Source organism: Erinaceus europaeus, chromosome 21, assembly GCF_950295315.1.
Source record: "Erinaceus europaeus chromosome 21, mEriEur2.1, whole genome shotgun sequence".
NCBI classification, from domain to species: Eukaryota; Metazoa; Chordata; class Mammalia; order Eulipotyphla; family Erinaceidae; genus Erinaceus; species Erinaceus europaeus.
The window spans coordinates 2250855-2276684 of record NC_080182.1 but is presented as its reverse complement, the minus strand read 5'-3'; the positions used below and the strand labels follow the sequence as shown (position 1 = coordinate 2276684).

Sequence of the window (25830 nt, the reverse complement as noted above, 5' to 3'; positions counted from 1 at the left end):
GGAAAGCTATCCTGCTTTATGTTACTGCAGCCAAAACAGCCACACGGGTGCAAGTGGAGATTAGCTCAAAGAGCAGTCTTTCTCAGCAGAGGGGAGCCAGAGCTGGGACGTGGGGTGCACCTGGCTGAGTAAAGGGGACTCGCAGGTGAAGCTCTGCTAGGTGGCCAGGAGCACTCACCTTAGGCACCACCCCGCAGCCTGGGGCCCTGGAGCCCTGGAGACCAGGAGCGCTCACCCAGCTTGCTTTTCCTAGCACAGCTCCTTCTCCCTCTCCCACCCCAGACCCACCAGGAAACATCTTCTGGCACATTCCTTAAGGAGCCCGGGGGTGGTGCTCCACTTTGAGCACTTCTCAAGGACTCCAGATTGTTGGGCTGAGCTTCACTGACAGGAGACAGACGACCAGGGACTCATGGTTGAGCTGTAGGCAGTATCTCTTTATTCATGCAGGACGCAGCACAATCTAAGAGGAGCTAAGCTAAACTCAAGTACTGTAAAACTCACAATGCTGTCTTTATATATACTTGCCAAGTAGGGTGGAAACAGGATGTGACATAGAGAGGGTGGAGAGAAAAGTGACTGGTGAAAATCAGAGTGTGACAAGGAGAGGATCAGGGTGTGACAAGGAGGGGGCGGAGCAGGCGAGAATCCTATCACTGAACCACCAATGCCCTGGAGGGAGGGTGGTGCTTGTTAACAGTGGTTATGTAAATAGAATGCAGTGGTTATGTAAATAGAATGGTGTTAAGCAGGGGGGATTTAAACCAAATGAAACAGAAGGGGTCTCATGCATACCAACACCAGATCAAGCCCCTGGTCCTCATGTGCAGAAAGGAAGCTTTACAAACAGCCAAGCAGTGCTGCAGGTGTCTCTCTCTCTCTCCCTCTCCCTCTCCCTCCCCCTCCCCCTCTCCCTCTCCCCCTCTCCCTTTCCCACCCTCACTATCTTCCCCTGCCCAATTTCTCTCCATCCTATCTAATAAGAAATGAAGAGGTAAACAAAAATAGCTACCAGAAGTGGATTCATTGTGCAGGCACTGAGCCCCAGTGATAACCCTGGTGGCAGTAAAAAAAAAAAAAATTAAAAAGTGGGTGACCCGGGAGGTGGTGCAGTGGGTAAAGTGTTGAACCCTGAAGCATGAGGTCCTGCAAATGATCACCAGCACTCCATGTGGCAGAGTGATGCTCTGATTCTGTCTCCTCATCAATACATTTTAGAAACAAATAAGCTAGAATTAGCAGTAGGCCAGAGTGAAGGTGAGCAGGTAGTCTGCAGCTGGGACGGTGTCCCCTCCACCCCCACCCCACACACACACCCATAACCCATTGCCCAGACCCACTGGCCAGGTGTTTCTTTGCTGCTCAGCTCTGGCTCCTGGTGATACTGGGGATTGAACCCAGAGCCTATGAGCCTCTGGCATGAAAGTCTGCCTTGCTCTAGGTGGCGCTGACTGCTCAGCCTCCTTGGGCTTCTGGAGCCACGAAGCTAGCTGTTCCTCACCTCACCTGCCTCTTTTGCACTCACTCACCTATGCCCCTGCACCCCTGTTTGCCTGGCCCATCTGGCACTGGGGGTAGGGGCTGGGGAGCTCCCTGCACATGGGGACTTCTGCCTGGACCCTGAGTCACACAGCTCAGTGCAGCCCTGGGTGGCTGTCGGGCAGATGTGATGGTGGGATTCCCGCAGGTGGAGGAGGTGAGGAAGATGAAGATTGGCAACCCCCTGGACCGAGACACCAACCACGGCCCGCAGAACCACCAGGCCCACCTGCGGAAGCTTCTGGAATACTGCCAGCGCGGCGTGACAGAGGGAGCCACGCTGGTCTGTGGCGGAAAGCAGGTCCCCAGGCCAGGTGGGTCAGAGCATTCCCGGCCCAGATGGACTGGGCTGGGGTGAACCAAAGCAGCGGCCAGGTTTCTCGGGGCTAGGCACAGGGCGGGCCTTGCAGGATGGGGACATCTGACTGAGAGGGGGACCCAGTGCCAGCACAGTCGCTGTCATCACTGCATCCTTGAATTTTTTCACTCCCCCGGGTCACAAGACGGCTGTCTTTTCTCCTCCTCTTACACTTCTCAACTATTCTTGGCTGAACTCTCTCTCTCTCTACCTGCCCTTAAATAAAGTTGACTTTCAGAGTCTGTTTTGAGCTTGGAGTATTTCTCCCAGTCAAATATCTGGCTCCTCCTTGAATGAAATTTCTGACTCCCATACACCACTCCCTGGAAGTCCTCCAGGCTCTCCAGTTCAATAGGCAGCAGCCCCAGCACATCATCACAGTGTCTCTGACTCCAGGCAGGCTTTTGCCTTCCCAGAATCTTGCCTCTGACCAGGTCTCCTGAACCAGAGGAGCAGAGGCTGTTCCAGGACCTGGACTCAGCACTTAAAAAATACTATCACTTGGAAAGCCCAGAACTTTGTCACGGTCACACGCTGGGGCACACTGGGGTGGGACTCATGTGGGCTCGAATCTCAGGTCTACGCCAGGCCTACTCTGTGAGCTAATGCTCTTTTCCTCAGTAGCACTTAACTGAAAGGGTGGTGAGAAGCACGCAGCATCACAGACCCAGAGAGCTAGTTCACCAGATAGTGTGTCTGCCTTGCGATGAGCATTGCTCAGGTTTGAGCCCCAGCAGCACATGGGAAGTGCCTGGGGGGGGGGGGGGGCTCTGATGCGGTTCTCTCTCTCTCTCCCTCTCCCTCTGCCTCTGCCTCTCCCCCTCCTCCCTGCCCTCGTCCTACCCCCTCCTCTACGCCTCCCCCTCCCCCCCTCTATTGCGACCAGGATTATTACTGGGGCTTGGCACCAGCACTACAGACCCACCACTCCCTATAGCCATTTTTTTCCCTTTTCCTATTTTTCACTCGATAGGACAGTGAGAAATTGAGAGAAAACAGGGAGATAGAGAGGAGAGAACAACAGACACCTACAGACCTACTTCACCACTTGTGAGTCGGACCCCATGCACGTGGGGAGTGGGGGCTTGAACCTGGGTCCTTACACTTGGTAATATGCGCACTTAACCGAGTGTGCTACCATCCAGCCCCCCTTATCGCTCCTTCTCTGTGTTTCTGAATGAAAAAGTGTCCTGGGATCAGTGCAGTCACATACGCATGAGGTCACCGCTTTGCAAAAAACAAACAAACAAACAAACAGAAACAGAAGAAATCACAGGCCCAGGGCAGGGAAGCTACCCACAGAACTTGGGGATCAAGAAATCTCTGTGGGAACCAGAAATGCAGCTGAAAACTGGCAAGACACCAGGGAACACCCCCCCCCCCACACACACACACACCTGCCATGGGCCTCTGTCTCCCCCACCACACACACACACACACACCTGCCATGGGCCTCTGTCTCCCCCCACACACACACACACACACATACACACACCTGCCATGGGCCTCTGTCTCCCCCACACACACACACATGCCATGGGCCTCTATCTCCCCCCCCAAAACACACACACACACCTGCCATGGGCCTCTGTCTCCCCACACCCCCACACACACACACACCTGCCATGGGCCTCTGTCTCCCCCCCCCACACACACACACACCTGCCATGGGCCTCTGTCTCCCCCCCCCCACATACACACACACACACACCTGCCATGGGCCTCTGTCTCCCCCCCACACACACACCTGCCATGGGCCTCTGTCTCCCCCCCACACACACACACCTGCCATGGGCCTCTGTCTCCCCACACACACACACACACACCTGCCATGGGCCTCTGTCTCCCCCACACACACACACCTGCCATGGGCCTCTGTCTCCCCCACACACACACACCTGCCATGGGCCTCTGTCTCCCCATACACACACACACACACACACCTGCCATGGGCCTCTGTCTCCCCCCACACACACACACACCTGCCATGGGCCTCTGTCTCCCCCACACACACACACACCTGCCATGGGCCTCTGTCTCCCCCCCACACACACACACACACACCTGCCATGGGCCTCTGTCTCCCCCACACACACACACCTACTATGGGCCTCTGTCTCCCCCCCACACACACACACACCTGCCATGGGCCTCTGTCTCCCCCCACACACACACACACACCTGCCATGGGCCTCTGTCTCCCCCACACACACACACCTACTATGGGCCTCTGTCTCCCCCCACACACACATACACACCTGCCATGGGCCTCGGTCTCCCCCACACACACACACCTGGCATGGGCCTCTGTCTCCCCATACACACACACACACACACACCTGCCATGGGCCTCTGTCTCCCCCACACACACACACACACACCTGCCATGGGCCTCTGTCTCCCCATACACACACACACACACACACACCTGCCATGGGCCTCTGTCTCCCCCACACACACACACACCTGCCATGGGCCTCTGACTCCCCCCCCACACACACACACACACCTGCCATGGGCCTCTGTCTCCCCCCCACACACACACACCTGCCATGGGCCTCTGTCTCCCCCACACACACACACCTGCCATGGGCCTCTGTCTCCCCCCCCCACACACACACACACCTGCCATGGGCCTCTGTCTCCCCCCACACACACACACACACACCTGCCATGGGCCTCTGTCTCCCCCACACACACACACCTGCCATGGGCCTCTGTCTCCCCCCCCACACACACACACACACCTGCCATGGCCCTCTGTCTCCCCCCTCACACACACACACACACACCTGCCATGGGCCTCTGTCTCCCCCACACACACACACCTGCCATGGGCCTCTGTCTCCCCCCCACACACACACACACACCTGCCATGGGCCTCTGTCTCCCCCCCACACACACACACACACCTGCCATGGGCCTCTGTCTCCCCCCCACACACACACACACCTGCCATGGGCCTCTGTCTCCCCCACACACACACACACACACCTGCCATGGGCCTCTGTCTCCCCCCCCCCACACACACACACCTGCCATGGGCCTCTGTCTCCCCATACACACACACACACACACACCTGCCATGGGCCTCTGTCTCCCCCACACACACACACACACACACACCTGCCATGGGCCTCTGTCTCCCCATACACACACACACACACACACCTGCCATGGGCCTCTGTCTCCCCCACACACACACACACCTGCCATGGGCCTCTGACTCCCCCCCACACACACACACACACACCTGCCATGGGCCTCTGTCTCCCCCCCACACACACACACCTGCCATGGGCCTCTGTCTCCCCCACACACACACACCTGCCATGGGCCTCTGTCTCCCCCACACACACACACACACACCTGCCATGGGCCTCTGTCTCCCCCCCCCACACACACACACACACCTGCCATGGGCCTCTGTCTCCCCCACACACACACACCTGCCATGGGCCTCTGTCTCCCCCCACACACACACACACACACCTGCCATGGCCCTCTGTCTCCCCCTCACACACACACACACACACACCTGCCATGGGCCTCTGTCTCCCCCACACACACACACCTGCCATGGGCCTCTGTCTCCCCCCCCCACACACACACACACCTGCCATGGGCCTCTGTCTCCCCCCCACACACACACACACACCTGCCATGGGCCTCTGTCTCCCCCCCCACACACACACACACCTGCCATGGGCCTCTGTCTCCCCCCCCACACACACACACACACCTGCCATGGACCTCTGTCTCCCCCCACACACACACGCACACACACCTGCCATGGGCCTCTGTCTCCCCCCCCCCCACACACACACACACCTGCCATGGGCCTCTGTCTCCCCCCACACACACACACACACACACCTGCCATGGGCCTCTGTCTCCCCCCCCCGCCACACACACACACACACACACCTGCCATGGGCCTCTGTCTCCCCCACACACACACACCTGCCATGGGCCTCTATCTCCCCCCCCAAAACACACACACACACACCTGCCATGGGCCTCTGTCTCCCCACACACACACACACACACACCTGCCATGGGCCTCTGTCTCCCCCACACACACACACACACACACCTGCCATGGGCCTCTGTCTCCCGCCCCCCCACATACACACACACACACACCTGCCATGGGCCTCTGTCTCCCCCCCCCCCTTCACACACACACACACCTGCCATGGGCCTCTGTCTCCCCCACACACACACACCTGCCATGGGCCTCTGTCTCCCCCCCCCCACACACACACACACCTGCCATGGGCCTCTGTCTCCCCCCTCACACAACACACACACACCTGCCATGGGCCTCTGTCTCCCCCCACACACACACACCTGCCATGGGCCTCTATCTCCCCACACACACACACACACAGACCTGCCATGGGCCTCTGTCTCCCCCCACACACACACACACACACTCACCTGCCATGGGCCTCTGTCTCCCCCCAACCCCACACACACACACACCTGCCATGGGCCTCTGTCTCCCCCCCCCACACACACACACACCTGCCATGGGCCTCTGTCTCCCCCACACACACACACACCTACTATGGGCCTCTGTCTCCCCCACACACACACACACCTGCCATGGGCCTCTGTCTCCCCCCCACACACACACACACACCTGCCATGGGCCTCTGTCTCCCCTCCCCCCACATACACACACACACACACACCTGCAATGGGCCTCTGTCTCCCCCACACACACACACCTGCCATGGGCCTCTGTCTCCCCCACACACACACACACACACCTGCCATGGGCCTCTGTCTCCCCATACACACACACACACACACACCTGCCATGGGCCTCTGTCTCCCCCCACACACACACACACCTGCCATGGGCCTCTGTCTCCACCCCCACACACACACCTGCCATGGGCCTCTGTCTCCCCCACACACACACACCTACTATGGGCCTCTGTCTCCCCCCCACACACACACACACCTGCCATGGGCCTCTGTCTCCCCCCCCACACACACACACACCTGCCATGGGCCTCTGTCTCCCCCACACACACACACCTACTATGGGCCTCTGTCTCCCCCCACACACACATACACACCTGCCATGGGCCTCTGTCTCCCCCACACACACACACCTGCCATGGGCCTCTGTCTCCCCATACACACACACACACACACACCTGCCATGGGCCTCTGTCTCCCCCCCCCACACACACACACACCTGACATGGGCCTCTGTCTCCCCATACACACACACACACACACACACCTGCCATGGGCCTCTGTCTCCCCCACACACACACACACCTGCCATGGGCCTCTGACTCCCCCCCACACACACACACACACACCTGCCATGGGCCTCTGTCTCCCCCACACACACACACACCTGCCATGGGCCTCTGTCTCCCCCACACACACACACCTGCCATGGGCCTCTGTCTCCCCCACACACACACACACACACCTGCCATGGGCCTCTGTCTCCCCCCCCACACACACACACACACCTGCCATGGGCCTCTGTCTCCCCCCCACACACACACCTGCCATGGGCCTCTGTCTCCCCCCCCACACACACACACACACCTGCCATGGCCCTCTGTCTCCCCCCTCACACACACACACACACACCTGCCATGGGCCTCTGTCTCCCCCACACACACACACCTGCCATGGGCCTCTGTCTCCCCCCCCCACACACACACACACCTGCCATGGGCCTCTGTCTCCCCCCCACACACACACACACACCTGCCATGGGCCTCTGTCTCCCCCCACACACACACACACACCTGCCATGGGCCTCTGTCTCCCCCACACACACACACACACACCTGCCATGGGCCTCTGTCTCCCCCCCCACACACACACACACCTGCCATGGGCCTCTGTCTCCCCATACACACACACACACACACACACCTGCCATGGGCCTCTGTCTCCCACACACACACACACACACACACACCTGCCATGGGCCTCTGTCTCCCCATACACACACACACACACACACACACCTGCCATGGGCCTCTGTCTCCCCCACACACACACACACCTGCCATGGGCCTCTGACTCCCCCCCCACACACACACACACACCTGCCATGGGCCTCTGTCTCCCCCCCACACACACACACCTGCCATGGGCCTCTGTCTCCCCCACACACACACACCTGCCATGGGCCTCTGTCTCCCCCACACACACACACACACACCTGCCATGGGCCTCTGTCTCCCCCCCCCCCACACACACACACCTGCCATGGGCCTCTGTCTCCCCCACACACACACACCTGCCATGGGCCTCTGTCTCCCCCCCCACACACACACACACACCTGCCATGGCCCTCTGTCTCCCCCCTCACACACACACACACACACACCTGCCATGGGCCTCTGTCTCCCCCCCACACACACACCTGCCATGGGCCTCTGTCTCCCCCCCACACACACACACACACCTGCCATGGGCCTCTGTCTCCCCCCCACACACACACACACACCTGCCATGGGCCTCTGTCTCCCCCCACACACACACACACACCTGCCATGGGCCTCTGTCTCCCCCCACACACACACACACACACCTGCCATGGACCTCTGTCTCCCCCCACACACACACGCACACACACCTGCCATGGGCCTCTGTCTCCCCCCCACACACACACACACACACCTGCCATGGGCCTCTGTCTCCCCCCCCCCACACACACACACACACCTGCCATGGGCCTCTGTCTCCCCCCCCCGCCACACACACACACACACACCTGCCATGGGCCTCTGTCTCCCCCACACACACACACCTGCCATGGGCCTCTATCTCCCCCCCCCAAAACACACACACACACCTGCCATGGGCCTCTGTCTCCCCCCACACACACACACACACACCTGCCATGGGCCTCTGTCTCCCCCCCCCACACACACACACACCTGCCATGGGCCTCTGTCTCCCGCCCCCCCACATACACACACACACACACCTGCCATGGGCCTCTGTCTCCCCCACACACACACACACACACACACCTGCCATGGGCCTCTGTCTCCCCCACACACACACACCTGCCATGGGCCTCTGTCTCCCCCCACACACACACACACACACCTGCCATGGGCCTCTGTCTCCCCCCTCACACACACAGACACACCTGCCATGGGCCTCTGTCTCCCCCCACACACACACACCTGCCATGGGCCTCTATCTCCCCCCCACACACACACACACAGACCTGCCATGGGCCTCTGTCTCCCCCCCCACACACACACACACACTCACCTGCCATGGGCCTCTGTCTCCCCCCAACCCCACACACACACACACCTGCCATGGGCCTCTGTCTCCCCCCCACACACACACACACACCTGCCATGGGCCTCTGTCTCCCCCACACACACACACACCTACTATGGGCCTCTGTCTCCCCCACACACACACACACCTGCCATGGGCCTCTGTCTCCCCCCCACACACACACACACACCTGCCATGGGCCTCTGTCTCCCCTCCCCCCACATACACACACACACACACACCTGCAATGGGCCTCTGTCTCCCCCACACACACACACCTGCCATGGGCCTCTGTCTCCCCCCCACACACACACACACACCTGCCATGGGCCTCTGTCTCCCCATACACACACACACACACACACCTGCCATGGGCCTCTGTCTCCCCCCACACACACACACACCTGCCATGGGCCTCTGTCTCCACCCCCACACACACACCCGCCATGGGCCTCTGTCTCCCCCCCACACACACACCTACTATGGGCCTCTGTCTCCCCCACACACACACACACCTGCCATGGGCCTCTGTCTCCCCCCCACACACACACACACCTGCCATGGGCCTCTGTCTCCCCCACACACACACACCTACTATGGGCCTCTGTCTCCCCCCACACACACACACACACCTGCCATGGGCCTCTGTCTCCCCCACACACACACACCTGCCATGGGCCTCTGTCTCCCCCCCCACACACACACACACACCTGCCATGGGCCTCTGTCTCCCCCCCCACACACACACACACACCTGCCATGGGCCTCTGTCTCCCCCACACACACACACCTGCCATGGGCCTCTGTCTCCCCCCACACAAACACACACACACCTGCCATGGGCCTCTGTCTCCCCCCTCACACACACACACACACCTGCCATGGGCCTCTGTCTCCCCCACACACACACAGCTGCCATGGCCTCTGTCTCCCCCCCACACACACACACACACACCTGCCATGGGCCTCTGTCTCCCCCCCCCCACACACACACACACCTGCCATGGGCCTCTGTCTCCCCCCCACACACACACACCTGCAATGGGCCTCTGTCTCCCACACACACACAGACCTGCCATGAGCCTCTGTCTGCCCCACACACACACACACACACCTGCCATGGGCCTCTGTCTCCCCATACACACACACACACACACCTGCCATGGGCCTCTGTCTCCCGCCCCCCACACACACACACACCTGCCATGGGCTTCTGTCTCCCCATACACACACACACACACACACCTGCCATGGGCCTCTGTCTCCCCCACACACACACACACCTGCCATGGGCCTCTGTCTCCCCCCCACACACACACACACACACACCTGCCATGGGCCTCTGTCTCCCCCCCCCACACACACACACACCTGCCATGGGCCTCTGTCTCCCCCCCCCCCACACACACACACACACCTGCCATGGGCCTCTGTCTCCCCCACACACACACACACCTGCCATGGGCCTCTATCTCCCCCCCCAAAACACACACACACACCTGCCATGGGCCTCTGTCTCCCCAAACACACACACACACCTGCCATGGGCCTCTGTCTCCCCCACACACACACACCTGCCATGGGCCTCTGTCTCCCCCACACACACACACCTGCCATGGGCCTCTGTCTCCCCATACACACACACACACACACACCTGCCATGGGCCTCTGTCTCCCCCCACACACACACACACCTGCCATGGGCCTCTGTCTACCCCACACACACACACCTGCCATGGGCCTCTGTCTCCCCCACACACACACACACACACACCTGCCATGGGCCTCTGTCTCCCCCACACACACACACCTACTATGGGCCTCTGTCTCCCCCACACACACACACACACCTGCCATGGGCCTCTGTCTCCCCCACACACACACCCCTACTATGGGCCTCTTTCTCCCCCCCCACACACACACACACCTGCCATGGGCCTCTGTCTGCCCCACACACACACACACACACACCTGCCATGGGCCTCTGTCTCCCCATACACACACACACACACACACCTGCCATGGGCCTCTGTCTCCCCCCCGCCCCCCCCACACACACACCTGCCATGGGCCTCTGTCTCCCCATACACACACACACACACACACACCTGCCATGGGCCTCTGTCTCCCCCCCACACACACACACCTGCCATGGGCCTCTGTCTCCCCCCCCCACACACACACACACACACCTGCCATGGGCCTCTGTCTCCCCCACACACACACACACCTGCCATGGGCCTCTGTCTCCCCCACACGCACACACCTGCCATGGGCCTCTGTCTCCCCCCCCACACACACACACACACACACCTGCCATCGGCCTCTGTCTCCCCCCCCACACACACACACACACCTGCCATGGGCCTCTGTCTTCCCCACACACACACACACACACCTGCCATGGGCCTCTGTCTCCCCCACACACACACACACACACCTGCCATGGGCCTCTGTCTCCCCCACACACACACACACCTGCCATGGGCCTCTGTCTCCCCCCCACACACACACCTACTATGGGCCTCTGTCTCCCCCCACACACACACACCTGCCATGGGCCTCTATCTCCCCCCCCCCCCACACACACACACACCTGCCATGGGCCTCTGTCTCCCCACACACACACACCTGCCATGGGCCTCTATCTCTCCCCCCCCCACACACACACACACCTGCCATGGGCCTCTGTCTCCCCCACACACACACACACACCTGCCATGGGCCTCTGTCTCCCCACACACACACACACCTGCCATGGGCCTCTATCTCCCCCCCCCACACACACACACACACCTGCCATGGGCCTCTGTCTCCCCCCACACACACACACTCACCTGCCATGGGCCTCTGTCTCCCCCCCCCCACACACACACACACCTGCCATGGGCCTCTGTCTCCCCCCAACCCCACACACACACACACCTGCCATGGGCCTCTGTCTCCCCCCCACACACACACACCTACTATGGGCCTCTGTCTCCCACACACACACACACACACCTGCCATGGGCCTCTGTCTCCCCCCCCCACACACACACACACACACACCTGCCATGGGCCTCTGTCTCCCCTCCCCCCACATACACACACACACACACACCTGCAATGGGCCTCTGTCTCCCCCACACACACACACCTGCCATGGGCCTCTGTCTCCCCCCCACACACACACACACACCTGCCATGGGCCTCTGTCTCCCCCCCCCACACACACACACACACCTGCCATGGGCCTCTGTCTCCCCCACACACACACACACCTGCCATGGGCCTCTGTCTCCCCCACACGCACACACCTGCCATGGGCCTCTGTCTCCCCCCCACACACACACACACACACACACCTGCCATGGGCCTCTGTCTCCCCCCACACACACACACACACACCTGCCATGGGCCTCTGTCTTCCCCCCCCACACACACACACATGCCATGGGCCTCTGTCTCCCCCCCACACACACACTCACCTGCCATGGGCCTCTGTCTCCCCCACACACACACACACCTGCCATGGGCCTCTGTCTCCCCCACACACACACACCTACTATGGGCCTCTGTCTCCCCCCACACACACACACACACCTGCCATGGGCCTCTGTCTCCCCCCCACACACACACCTGCCATGGCCCTCTATCTCCCCCACCCCACACACACACACACCTGCCATGGGCCTCTGTCTCCCCCCCACACACACACCTGCCATGGGCCTCTATCTCTCCCCCCCCACACACACACACACACCTGCCATGGGCCTCTGTCTCCCCCCCCCACACACACACACCTGCCATGGGCCTCTGTCTCCCCCCACACACACACACCTGCCATGGGCCTCTATCTCCCCCCCCCCCACACACACACACACCTGCCATGGGCCTCTGTCTCCCCCCACACACACACACTCACCTGCCATGGGCCTCTGTCTCCCCTCCCACACACACACACACACCTGCCATGGGCCTCTGTCTCCCCCCAACCCCACACACACACACACCTGCCATGGGCCTCTGTCTCCCCCACACACACACACACACCTACTATGGGCCTCTGTCTCCCCCCCACACACACACACACCTGCCATGGGCCTCTGTCTCCCCCCCCCACACACACACACACCTGCCATGGGCCTCTGTCTCCCCTCCCCCCACATACACACACACACACACCTGCAATGGGCCTCTGTCTCCCCCACACACACACACCTGCCATGGGCCTCTGTCTCCCCCACACACACACACACACACCTGCCATGGGCCTCTGTCTCCCCATACACACACACACACACACACCTGCCATGGGCCTCTGTCTCCCCCCACACACACACACACCTGCCATGGGCCTCTGTCTCCCCCACACACACACACACCTGCCATGGGCCTCTGTCTCCCCCCCACACACACACACACACCTGCCATGGTTCTCTGTCTCCCCCACACACACACACCTACTATGGGCCTCTGTCTCCCCCCCACACACACACACACCTGCCATGGGCCTCTGTCTCCCCCCACACACACACACACACCTGCCATGGGCCTCTGTCTCCCCCACACACACACACCTACTATGGGCCTCTGTCTCCCCCCCCACACACACACACACCTGCCATGGGCCTCTGTCTCCCCCCCACACACACACCTGCCATGGGCCTCTGTCTCCCCACACACACACACACACACACCTGCCATGGGCCTCTGTCTCCCCCACACACACACACACACACCTGCCATGGGCCTCTGTCTCCCCCCCACACACACACCTGCCATGGGCCTCTGTCTCCTCCCCCACACACACACACACACCTGCCATGGGCCTCTGTCTCCCCCCTCACACACACACACACACCTGCCATGGGCCTCTGTCTCCCCCACACAAACACACCTGCCATGGGCCTCTGTCTCCCCCCCACACACACACACACACACCTGCCATGGGCCTCTGTCTCCCCCCCACACACACACACACACCTGCCATGGGCCTCTGTCTCCCCCCCACACACACACACCTGCAATGGGCCTCTGTCTGCCCCACACACACACACCTGCCATGAGCCTCTGTCTGCCCCACACACACACACACACACCTGCCATGGGCCTCTGTCTCCCCATACACACACACACACACACCTGCCATGGGCCTCTGTCTCCCCCCCCACACACACACACACACCTGCCATGGGCCTCTGTCTCCCCATACACACACACACACACACACCTGCCATGGGCCTCTGTCTCCCCCCCACACACACACACCTGCCATGGGCCTCTGTCTCCCCCACACACACACACACACACACACCTGCCATGGGCCTCTGTCTCCCCCCACACACACACACTCACCTGCCATGGGCCTCTGTCTCCCCCCCCACACACACACACACCTGCCATGGGCCTCTGTCTCCCCCCAACCCCACACACACACACACCTGCCATGGGCCTCTGTCTCCCCCCAACCCCACACACACACCTACTATCGGCCTCTGTCTCCCCCCCACACACACACACACCTACCATGGGCCTCTGTCTCCCCCCCCACACACACACACACCTGCCATGGGCCTCTGTCTCCCCCCCCCCCCACATACACACACACACACACCTGCAATGGGCCTCTGTCTCCCCCACACACACACACCTGCCATGGGCCTCTGTCTCCCCCCCCCCACACACACACACCTGCCATGGGCCTCTGTCTCCCCCCCACACACACACACATACCTGACATGGGCCTCTCTCTCCCCCCCCCCACACACACACACACCTGCCATGGGCCTCTGTCTCCCCCCCCACACACACACACACACACCTGCCATGGGCCTCTGTCTCCCCCCACACACACACACACCTGCCATGGGCCTCTGTCTCCCACACACACACACACACCTGCGATGGGCCTCTGTCTCCCCCCCCACACACACACATACCTGCCATGGGCCTCTGTCTCCCCCCCCCACGCACACACACACACCTGCCATGGGCCTCTGTCTCCCCCCCCCCACACACACACACACCTGCCATGGGCCTCTGTCTCCCACACACACACACACACCTGCCATGGGCCTCTGTCTCCCCCCCACACACACACCTGCCATGGGCCTCTGTCTCCCCCACCCACGCACACACACACACCTGCCTTGGGCCTCTGTCTCCCCCCCCCCCACACACACACACACACCTGCCATGGGCCTCTGTCTCCCACACACACACACACACACCTGCCATGGGCCTCTGTCTCCCACACACACACACACACCTGCCATGGGCCTCTGTCTCCCCTCCCACACACACACACACACACCTGCCATGGGCCTCTGTCTCCCCCCCACACACACACACCTACCATGGGTCTCTGTCTTCCCCCCACACACACACACACACACACCTGCCATGGGCCTGTGTCTCCCCCACAGGCTTCTTCTTCGAGCCCACGGTCTTCACCGACGTGGAGGACCATATGTTCATTGCCAAGGAGGAGTCCTTTGGGCCCGTCATGATCATCTCCCGGTTTGCCAATGGGTAGGGCTCCTCATTCTTCTCTTGTTCTCCTGGGTCTCTGGGTGGCTTTGGGGAAGATCCCTGGGCAGCTGGGAGGACTCAGCTGGGAGGGCTCAGGCACAAGGGAGCTGTGCCCCAGGGGACAGGCAGAGTGTCCTCTGTGTCTCTATGTGCCTGTCATTCTCGGTGCACTGCACGTGGTGGTGAGCTGGGAGCGCCAGGGGCCGAGCTGCCACAGCCAGCAGGGCCTCTGCCAGGACCTCCCAGAAGCAGATCGCAAAGTCCTCCAAACCTTCAACTCCCAGTGGGGCAGCTCACGCCTTGTCTGTCCCTGTGCGCTGGGGACCAGCCTGCCCACCCCCACGCCCGCACACACTGGGCTCCTGTCCCCTCGTTTGTAAAGTGAGCGGCTCCCCCATGAGGACCTAAAGGCTGACTGGCTCCTCCCTCCTCCCTTCTTTTCTCTCTGCTGTCTTCCTGCACGTGTGGGGGCCAGCACGCTTCTCCCTGGAAGTCCCATGTGACTGGGACTTAGAGTGGGCAGGCTCCCCTGTGAGGGAGAAGGTGCTAATCTCTCTATTAGGCCCCTTTGTCCCCCCCCCATCCCAATGTCCAGGGCTGCCCCTCTGTCCCCTCCATGTAGTCCTCCTGGAATTTCCCCCGACACACAGGGACATCGATGGTGTACTGTCTCGGGCCAATGCCACAGAGTTTGGCCTGGCCTCGGGAGTCTTCACCAGGGACCTCAGCAAGGCCCTGTACATCAGTGACAAGCTGGATGCAGGCACAGTGTTCGTCAACACCTACAACAAGACCGACGTGGCTGCACCTTTTGGGGGCTTCAAGCAGTCGGGCTTCGGCAAAGACCTGGGTAAGCCAGTGCCCCCCATCCCGTGCGCCTGGGAGGCCACTGGGCACAGGAGCCTGGTGGAGGGGCTGGGGTACTGCCAAGGGGAGGGTGTTGGTGTGTATGTCTTACTGGGGACTAGCCACAAGGCAATGAAGAACTTTCTACAAAGTGAGGAGTAGTTTGGGAAGTAGAAAAGACAAAGCGATTGGGCCAAGGAGACCAGCAGGTGACTTTTGGGGGTATGCCATGAGGAGGGGCCATGCCTCACCTGAGTGATGCCCCAGGCTCTGGTCACATGGGAGCACTGTGGATGGCACTCGGGATGCACCATCATGGGTGGTGTCTCTCTCTCCCCCCACCCCTTCTCACATTCCCTCCCTCCTCTCCAACCCCACCAGATGTGTAAAACAAGGGGGGAAATGGACTGGCAAAATAGTTCGCACGGAGGGAGCGCTGCTTTGCCACGTACATGACCCGGGTTCGAGCCCAGCTTCCACCACACTGAAAGAAGCTGCAGTGCTGAGGTCTTTTCACTCTGCTTCTGTGTCTCTGGGGGAATATGCATCTTACAAGCTAGCTCGCCTGAATAGTGTGGTGTGCGCGACCTGAGACAGCCCAGCCGGCAGCAGCGCCCACTGGAGGAAGCCTCAGTGCTGTGGTGTCTGTCCTTGTCCCTCTGTCACTATCAGAAAGTCAGCCTTGAGCTGCGAAGCCCTAGTGATGATAGGAGGGAAAAGAGAAAAAAGGAAGGAAACTGTCCCCCTGCCCAGCTCAGAGCCCCCAGGTCTCTTTCTCCCACGCCCCTCTTTCAGGCCCTGCAGAGAGGAGCCCCGTAAGCTGACACTGCACAGTGTGCTGGCAGAGGCAGCACTCCCCCCCACACACACACACTTGATGGTTACTGTCATCCCCCCCCCCCCCCCCCGTCTGGTCTGCCACCTCCTCCTGCCTCCCCCAGGCCTCCTTCCTGCCTCCTCTTTGGGGACCCACGGTGACCAACAGTGTCCAGAAACCCATGGGTGTTGGGTCCCCAAGACATGACTCTTTTTTTTTTTAATTTTTATTTTATTTATTCCCTTTTGTTGCCCTTGTTGTTTTTTTATTGTTGTAGTTATTATTGTTGTTGTCGTTGTTGGATAGGACAGAGAGAAATGGAGAGAGGAGGGGAAGATAGAGAGGAGGAGAGAAAGACAGACACCTGCAGACCTGCTTCACCGCCTGGGAAGCGACTCCCCTGCAGGTGGGGAGCCGGGGTTTGAACCGGGATCCTTATGCCGGTCCTTGTGCTTTGTGCCACATGCGCTTAACCCGCTGTGCTACAGCCCGACTCCCGACATGACTCTTAAGACCCTGTGCCCTCAGCTCCTCCCCACCCTCCCTGGTACCCACAGAGAGAACCCCACAAACCCCAGATTCCTCACAGCCTACCTGGGATGGGCCCAGTGGCCAAGGTGACCCAGTGGGTGAGTGTGTGCCTGGGCCCAGTCTCAGTGGAGAGGGGGTGTCACCCAGCAGCAACAGGGCCCACGTGCTGGTCCAGGACCGGAACACAGCGGCCACAGAGCATGGCTGAGTCCTGGGCCCCCAGGAACTGTGAGGCACCTTTCTTTCCCACCACAGTGGAATCTGGAAACTGCTGGGGGCAGCAATGAGGGGAGCCAGTGGGTGTCGAGTCTCACTGATAGGGAGCCCAGGAGAACCGTCATCTGTAGGGCTGCCCGCCACGGCAAGAGAAGTTTCCAGAACAGTGACATCCCAGATCAGCTCGAGATTCTTCTCTTTCTTTCCTTCTTTCCTTTCCTTCTTGGAGCCAGGATCTTGTATGTACATGACTTCACATCTGTGGGCTGCTTTTTCCTTCAGACAGAGATGAGGGAAGCAGGGATGGAGGGAGGGAGGAGGAGAGGGGGAAGGAGAGACACTCCACAACACCAGAACTTCTCCTAGTGCCATAGCACCTTCTGGAATGCTGGGGTTCCAACTCGGCCCAGGCTCAAAGCCGTCTCGCCCTCGCCCTCGCCCTCTCCCTCCCCCTCCCTTCTCCCCCTCCCTTCTCCCCCTCCCCCTCCCTTCTCCCCCTCTCTCTCTCCCTCTTTCTCTCCCTCTCTCTCTCCCCCTCTCTCTCCATTCTCCAGGTCACATCTGGGACTGAGTCAGGGCTGACCCCTGGTGGTGGCTGCAGGGATCTGCAGGGTGGTGGGTGCCAGGGAGGGGGCACATGCAGGGGGCACTGCTGTGGGACCCCATGTCCACGATGCCCTGCTTGGCGTTTTGCAGGAGAGGCGGCCCTGAACGAGTACCTGCGCATCAAGACGGTCACCTTCGAGTACTGAGCACAGCCCCTCTCTGCCACGTCCTCAGCAAGACCTGCCTTCTCTGTGGGCTTTGGGCCCTGCATCCCACCGCAAAACCCACACACACACACCCCGTGAGAAAGCCACTGTAGGGCAAATAAAGTCCTGAAGCAACTAGAGATGCGCCCGTGTCTCTCCCTACCAGTCTCTGGGCACCCAACGATCCCTGTGAGGTGACCCCCCCTAGGAGAGCAGGGTGCTGCGGGCGAGACAGCTCCACACTCAGAAAACAGGTGCTGAGTGAGGGAGGGGTTGCGGGGGGAGCTGGCTTCTGGGAGGTGGGGGGTGCACAGGGGAAGCTCCCAGTGTCCCCAGAAAAGCAGCCTGTGGTAGTGATGCCTCCTGGGGGAGACCGTCCAGACCTCGCCCAGCTTCTGTGGCCTCACAAAGGGGACCCCAGAGCCCAGCTGCCCTGGTTCTGAGCTACATGGTGAGGGTGGTCTGCGCTGTCTCCCAGCTTTTTCTGCATCTGTGCTTCTCCATGGAGTCTCCCTAGGTCCAGGGACCTGCCCCCCACCCTGCACTTCTCTCTTCCCCGCGCCTTCTGTCCTTGTGGGAGCCTGGGGCCCTCCTTCTGCACCCCAGCCCCACACCCTCCCCCCAACTCTACAAGCCTGTTTATCTGCAGCTACATGTCACTCTCTTCTTGTCATGCGAAGCCCCAACCCGGCCTGGCTCTGCACCGCCTGGGCCCCACAACCCCTTGTGTGTGTGTGGGGGGGGGGGAGGTCCTCTCTCCAAGGATCCCCCTGAACATGCAGGGAGTGTCCCTGCCCAGTCTTTGCTTGCCTAGAAGCACCCCCTTCCTTTCATTCTGTCTTTCAGGGGACTTGTAGCCACCACCTCCATCACCACCACCCATCTCCTGAGTGTGCTTTTACAAGGGGCCAGCCAGCCAGCAGCAGACAGTGCCTAGTCACTGCATGCCCAATGCCCCACAGCTGCCCCATGGGGCTCCAGACGATCTCATTCAGTTCACCCCCAACCCTCCCTCCAGCTGGGATTCAGCCTGGGACCTCCCTAATGAAATCTGTGCATGCCACCTCCCTGGCCCTCTCCCAACTATTTTTATTCCGATTCACTTATTATTTATTGTCGATGCTGGAGCTTCACTTCTCTGAACTGATTTTTTTTTCCAGGGAGAGAGAGCATAAAAAGACACCACAGCACCAAAGCTTGTCCCCCAGCGCGGGGGGAGGGGGGCAGGCTTGAGCTGGGTCACATGCACATGATGCAGACTGCTCCCCAAGTGAACTGCCACACTGGCCCTCAGTCCTACCTTACAGAGCGGGGCATTTGCCCAAGGCCACTGGGCTAGTGGGAATGGTGCACACTTTGTCCTGGGAAGGGGTTTTGGAAGGCGCCCCTCTTCCCACACAGGAATTTCTCAGGTCCTTTGAACTTAGAGACTATGGGCTGAGGGTATATATGTGTGTGTGTGTGTGTGTGTGTGTGTGTGTGTGTGTAGAAGTATGTATGTATATATATGTATGTATACATTATATATGTATTATATATACATTATATATATTCCTGAAATTATGAAGCAGGGAGTATGAAGACCCTCACAGTTCTCCCTTCCCTCTTTTTCTGTGCTGTGTGGATCCTGTGACTTTCATGCAGAAGGTGACACCTCCGGGCCCCAACCTGGGGGAGGAGTTTCCCCAGACCAGGCCCTTCTCTTTGATACTGGCCCCATGTCCCCACAGTCCCCTCAGCTCTGACACTCTCTATGGGAGTTTCTAATGCTGTGGAGTTGGATGTGTCATGCTTCTGGAAACTTCCAAACCCCATGCTACTGCAGGTTTTATTCTCCACATAGGTATGATCAGTGGCTTCTTGTAGCTCTATCTATTCACTGATTTCTGTAAAAGACAGAGACCCAAGAAGCACTGAGTTGTGGCACATGGAACCTGCAGTCTTATGCACGTGCGTCCTGTGCTCTATCCATTGGGCTTCTCTCCAGCCAGATAGCATCAATTATTAACTCCTGACTGGGACTTAGCTCATCCAATAGCACATGTGCCCTCCCATATAAGAAGTCCAGGCTTCGGAAGTCGAGCGGTGGCGCAGCGGGTTAAGCGCACGTGGTGTAAAGCACAAGGACCGGCATAAGGATCCCTGTCCGAGCCCCCGGCTCCCCACCTGCAGGGGCGTCGCTTCACAGGTGGTGAAGCAGGTCTGTAGGTGTCTATCTTTCTCTCCCCCTCTCTGTCTTCCCCTCCTGTCTCTGTTTCTCTCTGTCATATCCAACAACAATGACATCAATAACAACAACAATAATAACTACAATAATAAAACAAGGGCAACAAGAAGGGAATAAATAAATTTTTCTTTTTTAAAAAAGATATCCTGTAATAAGAAAACATCTCAAGACTGGGGAATAACAGTAGAACGTTGGACATGAGAGCATGTACCAGAATGCTGCTCTAGCTTCTCTCTCTCTTCTCTATGTCTCTGTCTCATGTCTAACTCAGATAAAATAAAATTAAATTAAAAAAAATCCAGGCTTCAAGTTCTAATACCACATGGGAACACCATAGGTGGTCCCTCTCATAGAAGACTCTAAAGCTATTTAGAAATAAAATAGTGGGGAGTCGGGCGGTAGCACAGTGGGTTAATTGCACATGATGCAAAGCGCAAGGACCGGCATAAGGATCCCAATTTGAGCCCCCGGCTCCCCACCTGCAGGGGAGTCACTTCACAGGTGGTGAAGCAGGTCTGCAGGTGTCTGTCTTTCTCTCCCCCACTCTGTCTTCCCCTCCTCTCTCCATTTCTCTCTGTCCTATCCAACAACAATGACATCAACAACAGTAACTACAACAATAAAACAACAAGGGCAATAAAAGAGAATAAATAAATATTTTAAAAAAGAAATAAAATAGTGGTGGGGGCCAGGTGGTGGTGCACCTGGTTGAGCACATATGCTGCAATGCTCAAAGACCCAGGTTCAAGCCCCTGGTCCCCACCTGCAGGTTGAAAGCTTTCTTTCTCTCTCCCTCTCTCCTCCTTCCCTCTCGATTTCTGGCTGTTTCTGTCCAATAAATAAATAAAGATAATATAAAAAATTGTTAAAGAAGGGGGTCGAGCAGTAGTGCAGCGGGTTAAGGGCATGTGGCACAAAGTGCAAGGACTGCAGTGAGGATCCCAGTTCGCGCCCCCAGCTCCCCACCTGCAGGGGAGTCGCTTCACAGGTGGTGAAACAGGTCTGCAGGTGTCTGTCTTTCTCTCCCCCTCTCTGTCTTCCCCTCATCTCTCCATTTCTCTCTGTCCTATCCAACAACAAACAACATCAACAACAATAATAACCACAACAAGGCTACAACAACAAGGGCAACAAAAAGGGAAAAGAAAATGGCCTCCAGGAGCCGTGGATTTGTGGTGCAGGCACCGAGCCCAGCAATAACCCTGGTGGCAAAAAAAAAAAAAAAACTGTTAAAGAAATAAAACAGTGGCTGTGTGTTTTGACAGAGCACGTGTGAGAGACCCTGGCTTTGAAGCCTCACATCATATGGGAGCAGTGGGGTGGTGTCTCTCTTTGTGACCTCAGGGCAGTGGTGTCACCTGTGAGTGAGATCCTGATGCCACATTTCAAACTAACAGGGAAATAGAAATCTCCATGAGCAAATGGGGGAGGAGCCAACAGGCAACATGGTAGAAAGATAAAATGAAGACGTCAACTGTGAAATCTTAGGCCCATCTCAAGCTGGACTACAATTTAGCTCAGAGTTTTCTAACTGCCAAGCATGTCGGGAAACCTGACTGGTGACCTAACTCACAGTGTCCCTGTGACAGAAACAAGCTGGGTTTTCTCTAGTGGAGATGAATTTATTATGAGTCCTAGTTCTCTGGCATTTTAAAAAATTTGTACGTATTATGCAAGAGAGGTTTGTATGTACACACAGAATAGAGCTGTCTGCCACGTGTGGTGCAAGGAATTGAATCCGGGGCCCTTTGCATAATGCAAGTCCTGCACTCTACCTGCTGAACAATCTCTCTGGTCACCAGGGGGGAAATCATGTTACAGTGTGTCTTCTCCTCCCACTGTCTACTACTGCTACTTCATAGTAAGGTAATACGGTGCAGGTAGCTTCTTCTCCTCCTCCTTCTCCTCCTCCTCTTCTTCTTCTTCCTCTCCTATCTTAAAGATTTTTTTTAACTTATCTGTGAACAAAAGAAAGGGAGAGAGAACAGGAAAATTGAAGCATCATGCTGGCATGTGCAATGCCAGGGATTGAACTCAGGACTTGGTGCTTGCAAGTCTAACCCTTTATTCACTGCCCCACCTCCCAGACTGCAAAGCACCTGCTTCCTATACAGTGCTCCAGATAGGCCGAGCCCACACCAAGCACAGCCAGGACAAACTAGTGCGCCCGTGGGGAGGCTGGGGCACAGTCCTCCTGGGGCAAAGGGCATGGTGGGCTGGCCGATGCCAACCAGATGTAGTTTGCATTGCTCTGATTGGACCCAAATGTGAGGAACCAAAGGTAACGGGATTTTCCAGAAACCTTTCCAGAGACAGCCTTGCATTTATTCAGGAGAGATGTTGGAGATGTTCAGGATCCAAAGACAGGGAGTCACTGGTCTGGGCCTTAGAAACTGCATTTCATAGCTTGGGAGACTGTGCACTGGCTAAAGCACTAGACTTGCAAGCCTGAGGTCCTGAGTTCAACCCGAGGCATTAAATGTGCCAGCATAATGCTTTGCATTTTCTGAGACTGGTGCGCTGCGTACTGTGCTAAGACAGTTGCTGCTCTAAGTTTTAAATGGACAAGGAAACTCAACAAGGATCAGAAAGCACATGGCTCTACAGAGGGCATCCACTGCAATGTCTGCACACAGTACCCACTGCTCCCAGTAGCCACATTTTCCTCTTTTTTTTTTTTTTTGGTCTACTTTAGTTGACTGGACAGAGAGAAATTGAGAGGGAAGTGGGAGATAGGGAGAAAGACAGAGAGACACCTGGAGTACTTGCTTCACCACTCACAAGGCTCCCCCGCTGCAGGCGGGGAGCAGGGGCTGGAACCCAGGTATCCCAGGTATGCTTAAGTGGGTGCTTCACCACCTGCCCCTACCTCTATTTAAAAAAAAACTCAGCAAGAGTGGTAAACTCACATAGGCACAAAGCCCCAGCAGCAAAAAACAAAGTCTACCCAGGAGATGGCACAGGGGCTAAAGAACTGGGCTTTCCAGCATCAAGTCCCAAGTTCTATCCTCTCACTCTTTCATTAATAAATATCATTCTTAAAAACAAGGAGAGAAGGGGGCTGGGCGGGTAGCACAGCAGGCTAAGCACACATGGCGAAAAGCCCAAGGATGGGATTAAGGATCCCATTTTGAGCCCCCCGGCTCACCTCCTGCAGGGGGATTGCTTCACAAGTGGTGAAGCAGATCTGCAGGCGTCTGTCTGGCCCTCTTTCTGTCTTCCCCTCCTCTCTCTCTTTCTCTGTCCTATCCAATGACAATAACAACAGCAACAAAATGGAAAAGGATGGCCTCTAGGAGCAGTGGATTCATAGTCCAGGCACAAAGCCCCAGCAACAACCCAGAGGCCAAAAACAAATAAATAAAATAAATAGGAGAAAGGTGTTTTTGCAAGGCTACGTACAAATATGGAGACAAAAGATCTGACATGGGAGTCGGGCTGTAGTGCAGCGGGCTAAGTGCAGGTGGCGCAAAGCACAAGGACCGGCATAAGGATCCCGGTTCGAACCCCGGCTCCCCACCTGCAGGGGAGTCGCTTCATAGGCGGTGAAGCAGGTCTGCAGGTGTCTGTCTTTCTCTCCTCCTCTCTGTCTTCCCCTCCCTCTCTCCATTTCTCTCTGTCCTATCCAACAATGACAACAACAATAATAACTACAACAATAAAACAACAAGGACAACAAAAAGGAATAAATAAAATAAACATAAAAAAAAAAAAAAAGATCTGACACACTTCAGTCTGGGTTGATACAGCTGTCTCTCTCATCTCCTGTACCACCAGAAATTCAATTCCTGATTTTAAGGACACACACACACTTCTGTCTCTGTTTCTTTCAAAACCATCAGCACTGAGGTCTGGAAATAGTTCATATTTGAAACACTGGGTTCAAGCCCAGCCAACACAGGAAAGCACATTGAATGGCACTGTGGAGCTCAGCGGATGGTAGAGTAATGCTTCTCTGTCTCTCTCTTTCCCTCTCTTCCTCCCCTGCTGTGCAGATGTCCCCTCAGGCTAGTGCCAGTTCCCGTGAGAGTTGGGATATTCTAGGAGCGTCTGTTTTGCCATGTTGTCCCCTCAGGCTAGTGCCAGTTCCCGCGAGAGTTAATACGATATTCTCCAAGTGCCCTTCCCAACCAATCCTGTCCCACTCGTCACTCCCGGTTTTTGCCCTATAAAGCCCTTCTTCTTCCGCCCCTCTCTCTTGCCCGTTTTTCACCTCAGTGAACAGAGGGCTGCTGCACGGAGCGGGAGGCGGCCATTTTGGCTAGCTCCACGTGGCCCGAACCACTGTGCTCTCACCCAACTCTGAGGTGCCCGCAAATAAAGAATTGTGCTCCTTCTCTGCTCTGGATCTCCTCTCTCTCTCTCCTCCACGTCGCAGCACGACACCTCCCTCCCCCCCTTGCTTCCTTCTTCCCTTCCTCTGAAAAGAAAAATAATGAAAAAACAGGCCAGGGAAGGCTGTTTAGAAATGGCTGTGTGGGAGGGCTGGGCAGTGGCGCACTGGGTTAAGCGCACATGGTAGGAATCATAAGGACCCACACAAGGATCCTGGTTTGAGCTCCTGGCTCCTCACCTACAAGAGGAGTCGCTTCACAAGTAGTGAAGCAGATCTGCTGGTGTCTCTCTGTCTCTCTTCCTCTCTATCTCCCCCTCCCCTCTCAATTTATCTCTGTTCTATTAAAAAAAAAGGAAAGAAAGAAAAAAAGATGGTGTGTGTTTGAGACTCTCAGTTTAT

General features: G+C 57.8%; 1 protein-coding gene across 5 annotated transcripts in view; it reads left to right on the top strand.

The window, feature by feature from the left end:
- Positions 1–19006, top strand: part of ALDH1L1 (aldehyde dehydrogenase 1 family member L1) — a 70343-nt gene extending 51337 nt beyond the window's left edge. For 4 of the 5 annotated variants that reach the window (XM_007526874.3, XM_016189906.2, XM_060180262.1 and 1 more), the window contains 4 exons: positions 1688–1853; positions 15601–15706; positions 16357–16556; positions 18813–19006. In XM_007526874.3, coding sequence (XP_007526936.1) covers positions 1688–1853; positions 15601–15706; positions 16357–16556; positions 18813–18868 — 528 coding nt within the window. In that variant the 3' untranslated portion in view covers positions 18869–19006. Of the gene's footprint in view, positions 1–1687; positions 1854–15600; positions 15707–16328; positions 16557–18812 lie in introns of all 5 variants that reach the window. The other variant, XR_009547035.1, reaches the window with a different exon arrangement.
- Positions 19007–25830: the final 6824 nt, after the last annotated feature.